General features: G+C 30.7%; 1 protein-coding gene across 1 annotated transcript in view; it reads left to right on the top strand.

The window, feature by feature from the left end:
- The window catches only part of Fas3 (fasciclin 3), a 127,041-nt gene that overhangs the window by 90,170 nt on the left and 14,913 nt on the right, over window positions 1–21,958 (top strand). Inside the window, exon 9 of the mRNA XM_072521658.1 lies at window positions 12,500–12,530. Within this exon, the coding sequence (XP_072377759.1) occupies window positions 12,500–12,530 (31 nt within the window). The remainder of the gene's footprint in view (window positions 1–12,499; window positions 12,531–21,958) is intronic.

Raw genomic sequence — 21,958 nt, 5'->3', positions numbered from 1 at the left:
TGTTATAGTAAAAAGGTAACATCGCTTATATACTATAACTTCGGTGTATTATCCGTGTTCTTTAAAGATTATTTTGAAATCTGATGTTTCAAAAGCTAGGTTATGTTCGTCCCTGTCGATATTTTTTGAAGTTAGATTTAGCGTGATACGGGGTCAATCTGTGTTTTACATAAGCAGCTAAAATGGACATTATACATAAATAGGTTATATTTGTAAGTTTATTTTATAGAAACAACTATTACTTATAAGTTGGGTAAATTGGCTTGTAGTAGGTATTTTGGACTGATGGTAATAGAGATATGATCAAAATAAATATGTAATCAAAAAGAGTGGCGTGTTAAACTAAAATCAGTCTATTGGTCCATATAATTCTACATTTTATAATGTTGTTTGTTTAAATGTTGTACTTTGGAAAATTTCAAATGTTTGATCTTCAAAACAAATATAGCACTCGTGAGGCTGAAATGTTATAAAACGTATTAAATTTTATGTTGATAGGGGGGAAACGTTTTCCTCTGTTTACTTAGACAATAGTATTTAAGTGGGAAAGACTATATCTTCATATTTTTTATTTGCATTTTCTCTGCAATCCAACACTGTAACAAAAACTATATACAGTTATATTTTTATATGAGTAATTCATAATAGTTTTTACTTAGCTGGTAGAACGCAGAGCAACATTTTTAACATACACAAAATATTCCTCATTAACCTGTCGATAGTCACAATTTTTTGTGAATTTTTTCATATATATACGTATCTGAAATTGTATATATTTATCATTTTTATTTATCTGTATATCTCTAAGCCGATATATTTTAATATTATTTTTGTATATTTTTGCTTCATTAAAGTTTAGGAATCGGTTTCGTAATAATTCGGTTTTAACCTACTTTCGTTCTTTTACTCAGTCTCAATATGCGTTTATGTCATCTATTGTTTTTATCTGTTTTAGAAATTTCGCCCGCCTCTCATTTTTGCGAAAATGAACTGAATTGAACTGGACTCATGTGAGTCCACTCTTGAATTGTGAAATTTTCCCAAGTATAACAATTGACTGCTATTTATACGTTAGATATTTTTCAAAAAAGTGTTGTCTATTTCTATTAGAAGTTATATGTAAATAAATTATTAGTTATTGGTATACAGGGTGCAACACAGAACAATTAGCAAAACTTTAAGAAAATATAACATTGAATATGTTTAAAGAGGATCGCTTTAAATTTTAAATTATTATTATATTTATTTCACTTTTTATATTTCTTATCTGCATTATATCATTTATTGTGAAATTTTGGTAAAATGGTAATCATTTTTAAGAATATTTTTACGAAAAAACTTGTTTCATTATAAAACGTTCTGCATGGTCCAAAATGTAAAAAGCACCCACCAGATATCAAATTTTATTAGGCATATACGAGTTTTGTAAAAAAAATGTTATTTTTGCTCAAGAGTAAAGTATCGTTATAAAGATTTTGTTACCGTAATTTGGTAATTGTTGCTTTTTAATTAGACCTTATTTTAACTTTTTAAGAAAAAGCAAAGCAGCTAGAGACATATTCCTAAGTCATTTTCATATTAATACGGTTATTATTTTTACCTATCTCGCTTTTAAAAAAATTATTCTCATTGTCAAAGTTTTTCTATTTTCTTATTAATTATAAAGTGTTTATCGTTTATTTATAAGACGAATATCTATAAGTTAAGATTTATATATTGTTAAGCAACGCTATTATATGTGTTTCACCCTGTATTTGTGATTTATTAAATATTAGGTATTTGACTTTATAAATACAACGTGGTACATGAACAAGTAGCTGAAAAATATATTTGACAATATTTTTCCACCGTATGGTTAAATCAATTGATGTTGGAAAATATCAGAATACCAGTTATAAATTCTCTTCCGTCATTGTACTAAAATTATTTCTGCAGTTACAATAAAACACAAATTTATGAATTAAATCCATTAACACGGAATATTTTTTCTAGCAAAGGACGCTATTTTGCAAATGCAAAATTAGATTAATTTTATAAATCAGCAAATAGTAAATAAATGTTGAATGTTTCAATTTTCAATAACATGTTACCATATAATATGGTAACGCTAGCTTTTAAAAAAGGCATAGCCACCTGCAAAAAAATACATAGGTATTTAGAAATTTGACTTATCTGTGAAGTTCTACAGGAACATACAGATGATATGTAAGTTGTTAAATTTTCTGGCAGCCTTTATTTACTTCTGCGCAGTCCTCCGTCAGTCTTGACGAATCTTGATCTAGAGGATCCATACAAACATCGTAAACGGTTTGATAGACCATAAAATGTATAATAGATACATACTCGAAAAGTTCTTTTATGCTAGCGTTGCCCTTTGACAATGCTTAGTTTGTCAGAGGTATTTGGAAAAAATGTATTGTATGAAAAGCTTAAAATCAGTCAGTCTTTAAAGACAAGGTACCTTGACAACATATTGTGATGTTCTAGCAGTCACACAACTAAATAACAATAAATATTTTTCCGTAACAACAGGTTATAGACATCCAAGCGCTAAGTTTTGCCATAACTAATGGCTATTTTCTAATACTCTGGAACTACTTGTCGGTAAATATTGCATCCTCTGTAATCGGAACTCTTAAACATGGTAATATCGCTACCTGCAATAGCGGTATATTACAGATACAGTTTTATGTTGCCATATGGCAAGACCGAGGTTTGATGGGTTAATATATTAATATATTGGAGCAAATATTTGTTCAGTTTAGATTTTAAAGCATTTCTTGTAATATCCGACCTAAATCGTTGCGTAGTCACCTAAATATTAAGATAACTTAATATGTTGTGCTTAACACTCTATTTGAAATTCCAATATTTATTCTGAACTTTTCAACAAATAGTGTAAAACTATTAAACTACATAAAGGGTATCATGTACAAACAGCTTGAAAAAGCTTATAGAAACTCAGATCACGTACAGTTGCTACAATATTAATCCAGATGTACATCATTATCTATGTCAGAGATCTAAGTTGATATTGTTACCAAATTACAAAAAAATTGCTGAATTCATTTTAAATCAAATATATCACATAATTATTGCAGTGGATTATACAACAAAACAAATTAATATTCAATGTATTGGTTTAAGTATCTTGGTTGAAGACACGTTTGGTTCTTTCTTTAACAACATGCTATGGTATGGAGCGTTATCCATTATAATTAGGGATGGTTCAGATAAACTTTTTAATAGTTAATTTTCAAACCACGATAAAAAAGAATATAGGGTCTGCACCCTAAATGAAGCCATTTTCATTACCAGCATGCAGAATAATATATTTACAAAAACAATTTATTTCAACACCTTTTTGTTTTCAATTAAATTAAATATTAAATTAAAGAAGTAAATTTGTTTTCATATTAAACAGATATCTTTAACTCAATACACTTTATGATATCTAACGAAAAGTATACTTACTTAGATCATACGTATTGTAAATCGAATTACACATTTCGCTTGTATTTATTATTTCAGTATTGGCAACTTACTTAGGCCTAGTACATTTTTTGGGTGGTGATGTTAGAGTTGTATTAGCTACTTACAGTTAAAATATGTAAATTAAAAGCTGCAGCTACACGTTAAAAGAAGAATGTATATTTTAAGCATCTACATAAACTATTTAACTTCTTATGTGACACTTTGGAATTAAATCTCACTAATTTTGTTCTGAAATGAACGAAATTTAATTAATACTAAATAATAAAAACAAATCTGAAGTGTCAACACCGCAACTGTCAAATAAGTGTTACCATTTTATGCCAAAATGTCACCTTCGTTTGATCGCAGTGATCCAAACAAGTGTGCTTCATAAAAACGCTTTATAATCAACTTACACAAATTAAATGAAACAAGTTATAATAAATGAAACATATGTCTAGTGACTGTAATTCCAGTGTGTTTTACTAAAAGATTACAAGAAGGAATAGAGCTACAACTTAAATATTTTGTATTCGTATCATGTAACGTCACTTACTATAACGCGGATGACGTGCATTCTGATTTATAATGTACCAACTGTACAACATATTTGATGTTTACTTCTCACCAATGCAACATATCCGCAAGATGTAAATTCGTTTTGAAATATAAAAAGTATTTCAAGTTACTGATTTCTTGGAATTTTTAATCATATACATTTTAATCTATATGATTGTATACTTCATCTAATTTACTTACCGTTGCACGTCATCCGCGTCATAGCCCGTGAGGTCACATGATACCAACACGAAATATTTAGGCGGTAGGTGTGTTCTTTTTTAGAATCACTTTGCCGAGTACACTGGCACTACATCCACTAGACATATTTTATTATATATTTTTATTTAATTTGTATAAATGCATTATAAAGCGTTTTTACGAAGAACATTTGTTCGGAACACACTGTAATTGTAATCGAACGAAAGTGATATTTTGGCATAAATTGGTAACACTTATTTGACAGTTGCGGTGTTGACACTTTTTATTTTACATTTTACATAAAATAAAATAAATATCTATGTATTCCACTTTACATCTTTATACGACGCATACAAGCGGCTCAAATTGTTTTTAACAAGATTATTTTTTAACTCTTGTTTTATTTTTATTTATTTAAATTAAATATTAATTTGTTTTGTTGTATAATCCACTTTTGCAATAATTATGTGAACTATTTGATTTAAAATGGATTCAGGATTTTTTTATACTTTGGCAACTATGTCAACTTCGATCTCTGTCAATGATAATGACGTGCAACGGTAAGTAAATTAGATGGACTGTACATATTATCAATTGATAAAAACTTACAAGTTAGGTAGTTACAGTGTGCAATTATATTTTGAAGCTACTGTTTTTATCTCACGTTGTGTGCAGATTATGTACCATTTAGTTTTTTGAAAAATGTTAACATCTAATTATTGCATATGTTTAAGATTACATTAGTTAAAGAGAGAGGTCCAATTTTTTTCTCATTGTATATTTTGTATTCATTATTATGACGTTTTATTAAGACTAAATACTCAATATTTTTTAGTAATTTACTCTTTGTATAGATTTAAATTATTTATATTGTAAACTTCTTTCCAAGTTTATTACAAAAATACTGCCATAAGATCAAATTATATTTAAAATAATTTTTTAACTTTACCTAGCAGTTGGTAGTGCATGTATGTTTCAAAATTTTTGAATGTTGAAAATGTGGCAAATTTTAGTAAATTTTTTGTGATTTTTTCCATCGAAATATATTTGTACGTTTAATATATAGGGTAGTCAATTACCGTAGATAAGAAATTTATTAGAACAGATCGTTTTTCACATCTTTTTATATAATTATTATTTAATGTAAACAAATAATTATATTATTTGTTGTATGAGAATTGTATAATATGGCCGATCTTCATATGGTATTTGTATAGTTGTCAAATCTTCCTTTTTTTACGGTATATTTAACTATTTTAGATTATTAAAAATATTTTTTTTTTGTAAAATTCCCAATAACTGTATGAAACAGTATCAAATTGGTTTATAATCGTTAAATTTTTTGTATTTCTTTATATTGGTAAACGTTACGTTAAACTTACATACATACATACACAGCGATACAGCTAGTCTGTTTTACAGCCCAATCTGACGTCCTTTGCGCCAGCGATATCTGTCAATCCAGTTATTTCCTCGCTGTCATTGCTTCTTGGACCTTAACATTTCAAGTCCTCTTTTACCATTATCCTTTTCCTCCCATTGTCACACTAATTTTAACTTTTATATCACTTTATTTACAGTAGACTTTATTATGGGATTACGGTTAAGACATTTTTTTTTATTTTATTTTCCAAGTCAAGATTTGCCATCTCTCCTGTTTGGACAATAATTAAATTTGATAATTCAAACAAAGAAATTAACATGAACGAATAATAATTACCATTAATATTTAAAAAAATTCTTATATTCTAAACAATTTACTTATGAAAATCTATCGGGTAAGTCCAAGGGTTTGTGTCTCTTTAGTCTTCTCACTTCGCTGCTGTTGTCCAATAGGTTTACCGTACTCGAATTTGGGTAAATTACTAACCGCTTTAAATGCCTATCACTACACTTTTTTATTTCTTCGTGCTCAACACTCGCAGAGAGATCACGATGTATGACTTCATTAGGGACGTAGTATGGTGCATTAGCAATCTGCCTTAGGACATTCTATTGGAACCTCTGCATGATTTCAATATTGGATTCGCTTGCACACCCCTATAGTTGAATGCCATAGGTCCAGATTGGTTTTAGAATTACTTTAAACACTACTAATTTATTTTCTACTGATAGTTTAGATCTTCTTCCAAGTTGTCAATAAAGTTATTTTAATTTTATTCCGAGTTCTTGTCGTTTATTGAAGATGTGGTTTCTCCAAATAAGTCGTCTATCAAGATAAATACCAAGGTATTTTGCACTATCGGATTGTGGTATATCTTGATTGTTTATTTGTACAGGTGGACATGTCAGACGTTTAGTTGTAAAAGTTACATGGTTTGATTTACTTTTATTAACCTCGATTCGCCATTTTCTTAACCACATCTGAATGGTGTTTAAGTAGACTTCTAACCTTCTTCTTGTAACGGAACCCAGGCCGTAGCAGAATGTCATGGTTGCGTAATTTGAGAGAGTGGTTTGGCTGTGCCACTAATGAGCTCTTTAGGTCAGCTGTAAACAAGGTCAGGATAGCCTTGATAATTTCCAATCTCCGATAGGAGTAGCACAAAAAGAAGAAGAAGAAGTAACCTTCTAGATGGTTCGATCGAATATGTGCGCGACGAAAGGATGACCGTGTTATCAGCAAACGTTGCCAAGAAACACTGATCAGAAGTGTGAAGATCTGACAACACCGCAAGTACCAGATAAGGATAGCCCATATTAGGGAACTCCTACAAAATTAATTTTTATTTATTTTAATAATCATTTCTACAATAATTCAGATGCCCCGTACATTTGCCTTACATGCTATAGTCATAGTGATGAGTAACGTTATTGGCAAGGAGAAGGTTATTTATATGTTGCTCAAGTGAATATATTTTGTATCTATTCTATTTTCTGGTCTTATTCAATACTCAATGTAGGTTTCGGGTATTTGTATATAGAATGGCAGTTACTTCAAATTTTTGGCAGCTTTATTAGACATGTATCTTCTTCTTACTAAGCCGTACATAACAAAAATAAAACTGTTTCTTGGCAGGTGCTTAGAATAGATTGTTCTAGTAATATGGTAATTGCCTACCGTGTAAATTTTGCACCATCTTTCTTTAAGAAAACTAAAACACATTCCAATTATGTTTAATCTTGATTATAAGTAAAAAAAATATTGATGTAAGTGTTTCCGAACACTATAACTGTCATTTTTGTCGTGGTCTTGAGTTAACATGCAGTTTGCATCAAATTTGTAAGTATCTAATCGAGCAGATAAAATTCGCAAACTGTCGCTCTAAATTATTTTTAAAATGCATTAGATTAATTCTTTGTTTATAAAAATGTTCAAACCAGTTTTGCCAAACCAGTTTTTGTTTTGTCATTTTCAATTTGAATTGCACATAATTTTTTTAATAAAAATGTGCACGTCCTTGATCTTATGTAAATTTCATGATTGATATATATCTTAATTAAATTTAATCATACTCTGTTTCCGTTTTTATCTACATGCATATATTTTAAAACCGAATGCACTGGATGATATCTAAAGTAATGAAAATATTTTGAATTAACTTATTAAAACTATATGTAGATATATTTCTTATCCACAATTTGTCTCAAAAATAATTTTGGATGTTTTTAACTGTAATTTGGCCTTTTTATTGTTGGAATTATCTGCTCTTTTACTGACCAAATCAAAACCGATCTCTCCAATAGAAGTATGTATGTTATATCAAGATCTAAAATTTTTGCTATATATGCTTTTGTACTCTAAGGACAATAAGTATAATTTGTCTTAGTTAAGTTTTATAGAATATTTTGCACTTTATGTTGATGCAACATTTTGACGTATAAAACCAACTTGAATAATGTTCTAACAAAAAGTAATACAAATGTTTAATTTCCACAATTATCAGTATTATCAGATGGCAGCAAGTCTAAGATAATGAACGGTTTGTGTACATAAAGTAAAGTAAGTGCTATATTATAATGAATAAATACTTTTTGTTTGAAATAAAGAGTTTATTGGAGTATTTTATTTGAGGAGACAGCCTTTTAAACGAAAAATGGTTGTGATTAATCAAAAGTCTTTTGTTAATTAAGAATTACACTGTAGTTGCGTTATTGATAGTTGTGTGGTATTATATTAGTGAAAACAATAATTTATGTTTTCAAGAAACTTTTATTTTTCAACTTAACCACGTCTTCTTCTGTAATAAGGTATTCTCCTTTCTTAGTGTTTGCCTGAAAATGTTACAAAAAACTTATCTATAACCAAAATGGCTTCTTGACACGGCACTCTGCGCTGACCAGTCTAAGGAGCAAAATGTGGGAAAAATGATGGATGTTTTAACACCTCATGAGGGCTCTAAATAAGTCTAATATAATAAAAGCTTGGGTTCAGTTTCAAAGTTAAAATAGTATCTTGCGGCGTTTTTAATATAGTCAGTCAGCAAAATTCATTTCGCATCCCAATCTTTCCTGTCGATCACATCTTTGTAGTGTTCTTTAAAGATAAACAGTCTGTTGTACCCACTAGTTAAACGACTACTTGTTTTTTGGGTATCTAATGGTGAATTTATAATCCATTGTAAGGTGTCGATCAAGATGTCATTTTTTTGTTAGAAAAATACTGACTTCATTACCTTTTCCGCTGACGGCAATCTCCTCGCTTTCTTCACCAGCTCAGGCATTTTTTTTAATAGTTTTATCGCTCTCCAACTCCTAAAAGTGACTGCGTATAATCAGCCGCTGCTTAAAATGAATTTTACATGGAGTTATACTAACACATCTCTGGGCGAGGTAAATAACTTATCAGACCGCCTTAATACTTTGATTTTAAACAAATTTGTAGACGTAATATAGGTCGTTGTGTTGAAGTTTCAATCGGCACTGTTTTTTTTTTTGCTAATTTCAATATTTTTGTGACAAAATAATAATTATTAAAACATCTATCAATGTTCTCCCTACAGCACTCCGCTTTAATTAGAAGATTATTTCCTTTATTTATCATATTAAACTGACACTATTGCATTTCCGAAGTCACATTTGGTGTCTATTATAAAAAAGCTCTTGGAATGTGATAGCATAACTATCATTAGTATGTAAACTTTTCTAATAAAAATAGTTGTTACTTTTATTTCAAGTAAATTTTGTGGTTAAGTAACTATGTTTTAACAGTTGAAAACAATGAATATTTAAAAAAAAACGTGTTTTAACATATAAGTGACACTTCTAAAAAAAAATCGATAATCTACCTATCCTTAGCTGTCAATTTCATGATTCACTATTGGTGTAATTTAGTTGACGATGAAGTCCAAATAAAAATTGTATTTTTTATGAACAGGATAAACTCATACAGTTGGTTTTATTTTATTTTGCATCAACTTTAATTATTTGTAATTTAAATTCACAGGGCGCTAAATAGTATGGCCGTTTTTTTATTTTTTATAATAAAATTATTTCAATCAACTACATATACATAACAGTTTCTAATGGTATTTTATGTATTAATTTGTTGTTGTAAATTTGTATTACTTAGTTATTTAGGTCTAATTGTTAACTCATCTCTGTAGAATAAACAAGGGTTTAAGCTTTTTATCTTCTTCTTCTTTTACGCGTTCTTTCTATTAATGAAAGTTTACCACAATTATGGCAAATTAATCTTTTTGTATGCTCTTGTCAAGTTGTTTTGTGTCCAGTAGTATTTTTTCCCGATCACGTTGTATCTACCTGCTTGGTAATCATGTCCTAGAATACTTCTTCTACGTATTTTAATTATAGGTACTTAGGATCTATATACGTTTGTAATATTTATTACATTTTCAATCGTTCCCGTTCTGTTTAGAAGATCGTTAGAATTCTTTGGAATGTCCACATTTTAAGTCCAGTCGTTCCATATTGTTTGCTTCTAGATAACATTTTTGAACGTCATGCAGTGGAAAGAAGTAATAAATCCAGTGGCTTACGAATATATACAGACTATTTAACTAAAAGGTAAAGTTCAGAAGAGTTTTTTCTTTACTTTAAAGAAAATTTAAAATAAATTACGAAATTTGCAAAGGCGGTCACTATTGTATATCCCTAAATGATTTTAATATTTTACGCATAGGTAGTCCTTCACAACAAATAATACCTAGCTACTGTCACGAAAAAACCGTCGAAATATTCGATATAATAGCAGTATTGTGAAGCATTTCATAACTGTGGATTCCTGTCCATTGGCGAATTTCATGCAGCCATGACTCTACCAGCCTTACCCCCTAAATTTCCATCTAGTACTAGTTGCTGAATAGTGTATCGTTCTCCTCATAATATTTGTCCTAAATATGCAGTCTTCCTACTTTTTACATAATCAAAATATGTCTTCATAATATTTCTTCTTAATACTTAATCATTTCTGACTTTGTCAGAAACTTCTAGCTTGTTAATGGATCTGGCCTTTAACGTCCATGCTTCCATTCCATACAACAGAACAGACCAAACGTTACACTTTAGTATCTTGTATTTTAGGTTGAAATCCAACTTGTGATCAGTTAGAAATTTACGAAGTTTCAAAAAAGCTATTCTGACTTGTTCTACACTGCTATTTTTTTTAAGTTTTAGGCTCTCAACTACTGTTTACCAGACAACCCAAGTATTAAAACTGCCTGACTTGTTTCATTTCTTCTCCAGCTACAATATCTCTTTGCAATTGGGGAAATTATTTTTATATATAATTATTTTTTTTGTCATCTTGATATTTATTTTCAAATCCAAAGCTTCACTTGCAAGTGTTAGATCATTTAAAAGACATTAAAAGTCTCTGATGTTATCTGCCACTATAGCTTTGTCACCGGCATACCTAATAAATATGCCGTTTTACTTTTAATACCCTTATTAGAGTATGCCACTGATTTTGCGAATGGTTTTTCTACGTATAAGTTAAAGAACATTGGAGAAAGTCTACAACCTTGCTTTTTTTTATTGAGAACTCTTCAGTTTCGTTGTAATTTTAAATATTGATGAATAATTTGAATATCGCAGATTGACGATAACTTTTATATGCTTGGCTTTCAATCCCAACTCCCAACTGTAGATATTTTATCATTGTGTTTAACGTTATCGAATGGTTTCTTATAATCGATGAAACAAAAAAACATTATTTCTTTGATCTAAACAATTCTGTATTAATGTTTGCACACTGACGATCGCCTCTTTCGTGCCAAATCCATTTTTGAAACCAAACTGACTCCAGTCACTGACCTCTTTACATTTCTTAAATAATCTCGTGTGCAGTATTCTTAAGAAAATGTTTAAAAAGTGGCGCATTAGGCTTATTAGCTGGTGGTCCTTGCAGACTTATGTACGTGGTGTTTTGGGTAGTTTCAATCTTGTAATCTGGCCAGTAGAGCTTTACAATAACGTCTAAATTTATTTCATCAAGTAAGCAACTTGAGTGTTTCTGGATACATATCTGCCTCTGCGGCTTTCTTACTCTTTAATAATTTAATTTTATAGCGTGTACAACCTAAGTTTTCAAAATACTTGAGCCGTTTAAATTTTTAGGGATTTTTTACTATTATCACAATAAAATGATCAACAAGTTTGATACATTTGTAATTTTTGTTTGACTATCTAATACCTTAAAAAAATATTTTTACATCCGTTGTTTAAATATACTAATCTCATTTTGGATTTCACAACTTCGTGAGTTTTCTCCTACACATGTTTTAATTATTCATAATACTACAAAACACATATCTACCATTTATTTCATATCTCGTTTGTATGTGAAAGTTACTTCACATGGCCTACTGCATTAACAGAATACGCAGTATTCAATAGAGTATCATTTTCCTGCAAATTTAATCATATTTATAACTATCACTAACAGTCCACTGATATTATAGTAGGTAGTTACTTTATGCAGCTTATGACGTAAATACCCACAATGATAAGATATCATTAGCAATCTGTTATGTATAAATAATGTATAATTCACTACTTTTTCTGTAACTGTAATATTTTAAGAAACATATTTCTCTCATACACTTTTTGTTTTGTAAAACAGCATAGGTTCAAGTTTTTTATTCTTAAGTACTTAAGATAGGTATTACAGAAATCAATGTAAAAATTTTTGTATGTTACATATTCTTAAAAATATTTAGAATAAGTTGGACAAATCAATTATAAACTTGTTTTATAAATAAAGATATTGATTGAAATCGGTGCTTCATTTTCATTTTACCTGTCTGGCATGGAACTCTTAAATTGATACTTTGTCATTAAATTAAATATTTTTAACTTATTTCAGGTTCGATAGAAACCAGACATTTTGGAGAATCGTAAGTATATTTTACATTACATTAGGTATAATTTACAATAAAGAGAATATGTGAAAGAGAAAGTAATAAAAAATAATACACTAAATGTTGTAATACAAGTTCGTGTCTCGAAGGAAATCTAGTACATTCTGAACAAGTTCTAATTGGCTGAGATAAAAGTTGTAAGACCTTGTATAAAGTATTTTTTTTGTCCTTGCTCGTACTTGACACATTGGGTAAAAATATGTTGATTGGTTAATGATTCACTACACTTTTCACAAACAGGTGAATTCTCCGAAGCCATCAGGTGTCCATGTGTTAACGGTGTGTGACCAATGCTTAGCCTGCGAACGATTAATTTGTATATTCTACTTAAGTTAGGTAGCTGAAAGGTTTCGATGGTGGGTTGTATTTTGTGTAATTTCGAGGTTGAATTCTACCATTGTTTTTGCCAGGACTTTTCTGAAAAGTGGTTTTAAATCTGATGCTAGTTAAACAGATTTGATGTCTGATTTGGTTGTCATTGCTTCTTTTGCAGTAGTATCAGCTGGCTCATTACCTAAAATGCCAACGTGTGAAGGAATCCACATTAATGTTATGTTTGGTCCAGAAGAAGTGAGACAGTTTATTGCTTCTGAAGCTATTTGAAGCTATTTTTCTTCTGAACAAATGATTGAATTTTGATGATGTTTTTTTCATATTATAGGTCCTAATTTTTTTTTTTAATATCAACGTTTAACCCGTATACAGGGTGTTTAAAGTCTAAAGGTGTTTAAACAAATAAAGTTGTGTTTTTTCATCGTTCTTTGCAACACCCTGTGGAATTTATTGGAAATAAACACTACATTTTATTAATATTTTGAGATAGATTCATTTTTTTACAGATTTTCGTAAAAAAATTATCTCGATATCTCTATTATCAAAAATTATACAGAACTTTAAATGTAACACGTTTTTAATAATATTTAAAGCAAAGAAAACATTACTTACATATCCTTTATTGACATTAAATACAAATAAACCCTAAGAAAATATAACCCAAATAATCTTTAACAATTTCTCTTTCCCAAAAACACTTAATACCGAGTATTTCCACCTCTACATCTAATTACATCTTCACAGCGACGAGGCATACTTAAAATCAAACGGCGTATCTGGTTTTGATCAATTGCATCCCAAACTTCTTCTCCCACCATAACTTTTATGTCATCAAGAGAGACAGGTGGTGGTTATCGGCTCCTGAGTTAACGATCAATAATATCCTACAAATTTTCTATGGAATTGAGACCGGGGCTGCAGGGTGGCCAGTTCAAGCTTTGTATTCCAACCTCGTCCAAATATTCACGGACCACACGTGCAACATGTGGTCGAGCGTTATCATGCATTAAAAGAAAATTGTTTCCTATGTATGGATCAAATGGAACTACATGATTAGACAAAATGTCTGTAATATACCTTTCACTTGTTAAGGAACCTCTTCGTAAAGCAACAAGGTCCGTCCGCGTTGTAAGAGATATTCCTCCCCAAACCATTACAGATCCTCCATTGAATAAAGTAATATGTCGTATATTACAATGTGGTCGTTCTCTTGGTCGTCGAATAACTCTCACACGTCTATCTGAGCTATATAAGCAATACCTCGATTCATCAGTGAACAACACGTGCTCTCAGTCATCAACATTCCAGTCAAGGTGCTCTCTGGCAAATTATAATCTACTTCTACGATGATTTACATTTAAAGCTGGTGCTCTGACTGGTATCCTTATATGAGGATCTTGTTCAGCGAGAGTCCTTTGTATAGTGTTTCTACTAATTTGAATATTATGAACATTTGCCACTTATATTTGTAAATATCTCATTGTGAGAAAACGTTCTCTTATTGCACGAAGCCTGATAAACTGATCTTGTCGTGGTGTTGTAAGTCTCCTTCTTCCTTGTCCACGCCGTCTCGTATGGTCGTTTGTTTCTCAAAAACGTTGAATAACTAGTGATATGTAGTATAAGATACTCCTAATCTCAAGCCAATTTCACGATAACTTAACCCTACATCAGCTAAAGTAATTGCCTGAACACATTTATCTCGGCTCAGATTTTTTGAAATACGGTCCATATCAACTAACTAACACACGCAAAATAGCAAAACAATTTTTTGAAATGTAAACAATATTGCAATATTGATAATTATTAAGCGAAAGGTTAATTTTTGGTATGTTATTAATAAAAGGAGCAGTTGATGACAGAATATGAGTATCTGTTATTGAAAAAACAACAAGTCGTAAAAGTGGAAGTAAAATTGAGGGTAATGTCTGGTATTTATTGTTAGGCTCACAATTATAGGGTTTGTATATTAGCTTATATATAGGGTTGTTTTGATTCAAAGAAACTCTAGCAAAGTATGACAGAAGTTGTTGCCTGCGAAGCGAAAGGGGAAGTTTACCTGTTTCATAGCGAAGACTTTCGGCAGGACTGAATCTGAAAGCTCCGAGACATATTTGTAATACGGTATTCTTAATAATGGCAAGTCCTTAAATAAGTCTTTGATTCTGACATGTATATAAAGCATCCATAATCCAGTTGAGAGCGAATGAGAGATCTATATACTTCAATTAAGATATCTTCATCAGCTCTGTAGTGATGGTTTGCTAGAGATTTTAATAGATTTAATCTAGTTAGGCAATTAGCTTTAACGTTTGTAATCTGTGGTTTCCCTGTTAGTCGACTATCGTCGACTATTAAAAATTTAACCTAGTATCTTGTGTTTATTAGCTACTGTGAGCAAAGTACCATTTAATGTAATTTGAGGTAATATTTCCCTTAATATTGTATTCTTTTAATTTGGTCAATACAGTAGAACGTAATAGAGTGTCGAAGGCGCTCTCGATGTCAAATGATGTTGCTATTAGATCTTGCTTATTTTGAAAGGAGGTTGTGATCTATATTTGTAACATTACTAAGTTGTCAGCCGTGCTTCGTGATGGAAAGAATCCGGATTGAGCTAAGTCTAAAATTTTGTGTTTTTCTAGATACCACATAAGTCTTTTGTTTATTAGTTTTTCTACCAGCTTACATAAGGTGCATGTCAGTGAAATAGGACGGTAGGAATTTGTATTATTCGGGGATTTGTCCTGTTGCTTGATTGGTATAAAGCTAAATTTCCTCCATAATATTGGAAATTTGTTATTGGTTCATATTGTGTTGTATAGTATAAGCATTTTTTTACGGCAGATATGGAAAGATTTTTGAGGAATATGAAGGTGATGTTATCGGGACCTGCAGCTGAATTTTTGCAAGTTGAAAGAATATTTAAGAGTTCCTGTAGAGAAAAATGGAGTATTTAAGAGAGTAGAGTCGAATTTGAGAGATTGGGAAGGATATTGTACAGGATAATTTGTTTCTTTGAATACATTTTTGTTTTTAAATCTTTAATAGAAATTTTCGGCGATTACATTGGCGATTTGTTGATCAATAAATTACTTTTATGTAAAAGAGCTTGAATTCTAGTGTGCGTTTTAAGATATAATTCGCCTTGGCTCTAAGTTTTTTAAAACAAATAAAGTTTTCGTCACCTTTGTTTCGCCGGACTTATGAACAGCAATTTTGTATTCTTATACAGCAGTTGCACAACTTTTATTTCACCAAGGTGTTTTTAGTGCATTTAATGAAGTTCTACGGTAGAAAAATTGTAAAATAATATTACAACTAAAGTTTTGTACAGAAATTATTTATTTAATTAATTTATTTATTTACATAAAATACCTCGACAACTATGGTCAATAAATAAGAGACAAAAAAATTTTCAGAAATAATAAACAAGAGATTTTATTTTATCAGATAATCTTGCTCCAAAATCTCATGTAAATGCTTTTTGAAAGCCGAGAGCATGCATTTTAGTGTAACTGTAATATGAATAAGTATGTCATTTGATGATTTCATCAAGGAGATGAGCAGGTACATAAAGGTTTAGATTTGAAAACTTGTAATGTTTTAATTGATCCTCTCAACAAACTATGCGTTTATGGATTTTAGATTGGATGTTTTATATAGAAGTGAAATTGTTAGTTAAGCATCACTAATTGTAAAGCCTTAGACACATTCGACTCAAAAATGAAATGACCGAACTAAAAGTAAGAAATCACATGAAACCTAAATAGTAAATACACGCTGTAAATATAAACGTTTTTAAAGCTGTGTTTATATCACTAGACTGCCAACTCTAATTTGCCACCACTTTTTCCAAGGCAACCTATATCATCATATTAAATAAAATAGCTTTAATTTGATATAAAAAACATGCATATACGTCATGAGCAGCGTACTTTATTTAACAATTAATTGAATTTTTGTGAAAAAATTACTTATTATTCATTAAATTAAAACTATTTGCGGCCACTTTTGACTCGCAACACATTATAATGGTTGCGTATGTGCACAATAAAGATGTTTTGTTAATTTTATAGTTGATACAAGTACGAATATGTCTGAAATATAAAAAATATGTGTATTTAAACAAACTTTCTGCACAGTATCTTTTTATTTATAGCCAAAAAGAAGATAAATATGTTAATCTGAAAGTTCAGCGGTCAAACTGACCAGCACCGGTCGTACTAGGTAGTAAAATAAGCCCAACCTATGTACTTAAAATCGAAAAAAAAAATTGAATAGTTTATATCGTCGGCTGTATGCAATAGTGGCACAACCCAAAGGCCAGACAAAACTGGCAATTTTTTTTTTGTTATTCCTATCAACTGAAATAAAGGTTTAATAAAGAATACTACAAGTTACTTAAATGAGAAAATTGTGTCTATTAACAACTATGAGAAGTACGAAATAAAAAAAGTATATATTGATAATAATGGAAAAAGTTATGATTAACAATGCTTTAAATGTCGGTGAAAATCAGTGTGGATTGGAGGAACACTCTTGTCTTCATAAAGGCTAGTAAGGTCTTTTTTCTTCTTTTCAGTTATTGGCAGGCTGCTAGTGTAAGCCTTTTCTAGTTCTATAATATCTGTAGTCCTTTTGTGTAAACGAAGTTTTAAAATAATAGTGACTACCACAGCTTTTTTTACATGAATTTCACAAATATCGTTGAAATGAAAATTATTTCCTTGGACATCTTTATTGAAAAGTGTCGCTGTTTTAGTATTTAACTTTTTTAGGTCAAAAAAATTATTATGATATAATTCGTGTATTTTGAATGGTTGTTTAAAACAAGCAGTTCGGATTAGCGTAGCGTAATGAGTCGGTAGATAAATAGGCCCTCTTTTTAAAGCTTTGATGATATTTCTTTCTTTTATAGAGTGGCAGCTGTCACCCCCATTTTGATTATGGCCGACAACTAAATAACAATGAGTTATAGAAGAAATTTTGAAATAAATTACAGCGTACTGATACATTGAAATTAGGTACTTGGTTTTTCCTTAGCCACCACAATTGTCTGAGTAAAATATGAATTTCAAATCATCAGAATCAGTTTTTATAGATGTTAGTTCCAAATACATCAGCAGGTATGAATCAATTTATATGGTATCTTTATTGTCTTCTCCTTCGTGTAAAACATAGCTGTGCACATTTCTCAGTCCCTTTTTCTGAAGTTCACATATAGAGAAATGCTATGTTGACAGCTTAGATTTATAATAAAAAGCGAAAACGTCTTCTTCTGGTGTCGGCAGAGCAGCGTGTAGGTCAACACAAGCAACTTTTTGTAAGTTAGTTACATTCTCTTTGTCAAGTTTTTTTAGCTCCCGGCTTAAGTTTTTCTCCCTATGACGGTTATTATAAGCATCTTTTACGGCAATTTTTTCTTCACTGCTCGACTTTTGGTATTTTTCATAATACGGACAGTGATCTTTTTTGGAAGAAAAGAATGCATAGTTAAATTCATAATTAAAAGGTTTACGATATAAACCAATTTTTACAAATTCATCATTGTCTCTTTGGCAATCAGCTTTATAATCATTGTACAGATCTGTCAATGTTTTACATCCTTCTATATATTTTTTTAAGTACTAACTCGACAATAGTGGCTCTCCATTGTCGGAATTAAAGAAAGGTGTTTACGAACCCTGTCCATAGTTTCGTTATGCATGCTATGTTTACCTCTTTGATTTTTGCTTATAAAGCCACTTTCCGTCTTCCCAATAACAGTTTGAATACATCTATTAGGAACAACTCCAATGGTGGATATAAAGTCTTTTGCACACTCCTATTTTTCTGATCACGGTTTTCTAAATAAAATGCATGATTATAACCACGGCTTGATATATTACCTTTATCTGCATATCGATATGTTGGTTTAATTGTAGACATGGATCTCAGAATTTAACTTCGTTGTTGATTTATACTTCCCATTGTCCAATATTTTTCAAAGATCTGTGTTTATTCTTGTAACGTGAATTTTTTCTGCATGGATTGCAAGATAGACCTAAACTACAAGTCAGATTTGTAGGTTTTGTTTAGTTCTGCTTTAAGGTATAGTGCAGCGGCTAGTCTTTTCTGATACCTACATAATTAAATATGTAATTAAAAATATTTATTTTTTACTTTGATATTTATATAAAGTTAAAATAGGGCATATCATAATATGTGCTAAAATTAATTTAGCCCATTTTTTATTAATATTTAATCTGTTACCGCATGCTTACATTGATAATTTTTGGACTGTTCTAACAACCATTCAAATTTCGTCATTTTGTGTCATGTGGAACAATTTCACCCAATCATGTCAACATTAGACTGATAATTGCATTCAGTGCAATTTTCAATCCCTATGACAACACGATCGAGTTTGACAACTTCATCCAAATAAATTTCAAAATGTCACATTTCGGCAATGAGAATGTTCAAAGTATAAATGCGCTAATCAAAGAAAAAATTCCCAGAAATACAACCTACAGTCACAAATATATTCATACTTAAATCTCGATCAAGAACACCACAACAAGATTATAAATATTATGCGTGGTAATAGATCTTCTATAGTAGAGAACAGCAACGAATCTACTGTTAACTTAAATTTTAATAATTGTACTTTCACTAACTGTACTTTTAATAAATAAATGTTTCGTTATGTTGAGTTATGATTTTTTTTTTCGAAAAATTATCCGCCGAATATCCCTCGGACATTGATGAATGCCTCATAATTTCATGACAAATTTCTCAAGCTCGTTGCTTGGTAACAGCACTCAGCCTTCGGCTTCGTGCTGTTACCAAGGAACGAGCTTTCGATTGTCATGAAATTATCTCGTCTGTTATCAATGTCCTAGGGATATTACTACTGATAACTGATGTAGAATAGCCTTTATAAAAATTGTCTAAAGTTTTCTACTAAATCGATTATTTGGAATTATACATTAAAATACTATTGATATTATTACTTACATTGCTGCTGCTCGAAATAGGATTAATTCACTTCTTTTCTGATAACCTTTTAGATTCTGATCCAAATTGATTACAAAATTCTGACTGATACTGTTTAAAAATATCTAAAATTATTTTCTATAGTGGCAGAACTCAAAAGTGCCAGTATTGCATAGAAACTTGATATCGACACAGTTCGTCTTCCACTGCACAACTAAAAAGGGCCAGTACTGCAAGAAGCAATTTATCTCAACCGACAACATGTCATAGCGACATTAATGACGTCTAGCGGACATTTTTGCTCTTAATATTGTGCCAGTTTTGCAAGTCATAAATAGAGCTTTTTTTAACCCCTTTGGCGATGTTAACTCAATTTTATCAATTTTTGAGTTAAGCCACTATTGCATACAGCGACGATATATGATGATAATAGTTGATAAAGACCTGAGAAACAACAAGGTTATGATAAATAAACTATGAGATTGATAAAGATTTTAAAAAAGGATACGGTCGTTATGACCGGTCCTCAAATTCTAGTGTAGAAAGCTTAACCAAAGCCTTAACAATCAGTGTCTTGAAGGAGCTGTTCAACAAATATTTCTAAAAATGCAGAACTCTAATTTTAATAATCCTTGGTATTATGATTTAATAAGAATTATAAACAAATGTGTCATTTGGTGTGGTATTATATTACAAAATACACACTCATGGACAAAAATATGGAATAATTTAGTAACTAAATGATTGTCAAACATTTAGCTAAACTTTAGACCGATATCAATTTGTAGCAGGCGGTGCAACAATTTTGACAGATGAATAATTTTGACATTTTTGAGTGTTTTGTTGAAAGATGTTTCACTAAAATTGTAAGATTCGTTGGCGGTTCAGTAGTTTCAACGGACGATGACAAAACATGAATCAAATTTTGTTTACATTTTTTTACTTTGTGAAACAATATAATGCTTTTAGTCAGACAGGGCCATGAAGTTTAAGTAGTAAAAATTGTAACTCTATCTAATGAGGGGCATTCACAGAAAGATACATACAGAAGTGGCTCGCTTTGACAGCTTTTTAATTCTTTGAAGCTTACTAAATCACTTATTTGCATCTATGCATATTCAAAAAAGTTGTTAAATGCAAGGCAGAATAATGCTAGTACTGTAACAATCCATAAACATATATTATACAAAATAGACTGACTGCTGCAATACAGTGCGACAGAGAAAACTGATGCAAGGCAGTCTCTGCATCTCTGTATAATGGGCCGGGTTTATCGACCACGTGATGAGTGAAGAGATACAGGGACTGTTGTGCATCAGTTTTCTATGTCGCACTGGGGAACCGGCTGGTATTGCAACGATCAGTCTATTTAGTATTATATGTCCATGATAACAGTCAGACCAAGGTTAAAAGATAATAACCTAAAACCAAGAAACCCTGCCAAAATTCCAAAACAACGAAAGGTGTTGATTAGAATTTGCCAGAGCCCATTAATTGGACTATTGAGCAGTGGAAAAAGGTTTTGTTCACAAATGAGACCAGGATTTAGTTTTAATAATAATAATAATATTATTTCAATTATAAAAGATTTACAACCAAGAACTAGCTCAAAAACTGTGACTTCTCCAAATCGACCATCTTCCTTATTATCAATACGTCCCTGACAGAATGCTTAAAAATAACAACTACAAGCTATACTAGGACCGCACTGTGCTCACAGATCAACCAGTAGCACATAACAGATCGGATCTCATACTAGTTAATAAACTTACTAGGCAAAAAACATTTATCGATGTGGCAATACCTAACACCAATAATTTGCGTGTACGCGTGTGAAAAAATCGCCAAGTAAAGAGATCTACAAATACAAATCAGGAGACAATGGAGAATAGAAAGTACCCAGACAATAACTATTGTTCTATCTACTACTGGTGTAATTCCCAAAAACCTCCTAGAGAACATAAAACAGTTGGGTCTAAATGAACATCTCTATAAGGCTATGTAGAAAGCTGTACTGGTCGTGACGTTCAGATATGTACGAAAATTTTTGGGAGATACTCCAGCATACCAAGTCAACTAGGGCTCAATAA

This window comes from Diabrotica undecimpunctata, chromosome 2, assembly GCF_040954645.1.
Source record: "Diabrotica undecimpunctata isolate CICGRU chromosome 2, icDiaUnde3, whole genome shotgun sequence".
Classification (NCBI taxonomy): domain Eukaryota; kingdom Metazoa; phylum Arthropoda; class Insecta; order Coleoptera; family Chrysomelidae; genus Diabrotica; species Diabrotica undecimpunctata.
The sequence above is the reverse complement of the archived record's forward strand: the minus strand, read 5'-3'. Positions and strand labels throughout refer to the sequence as shown.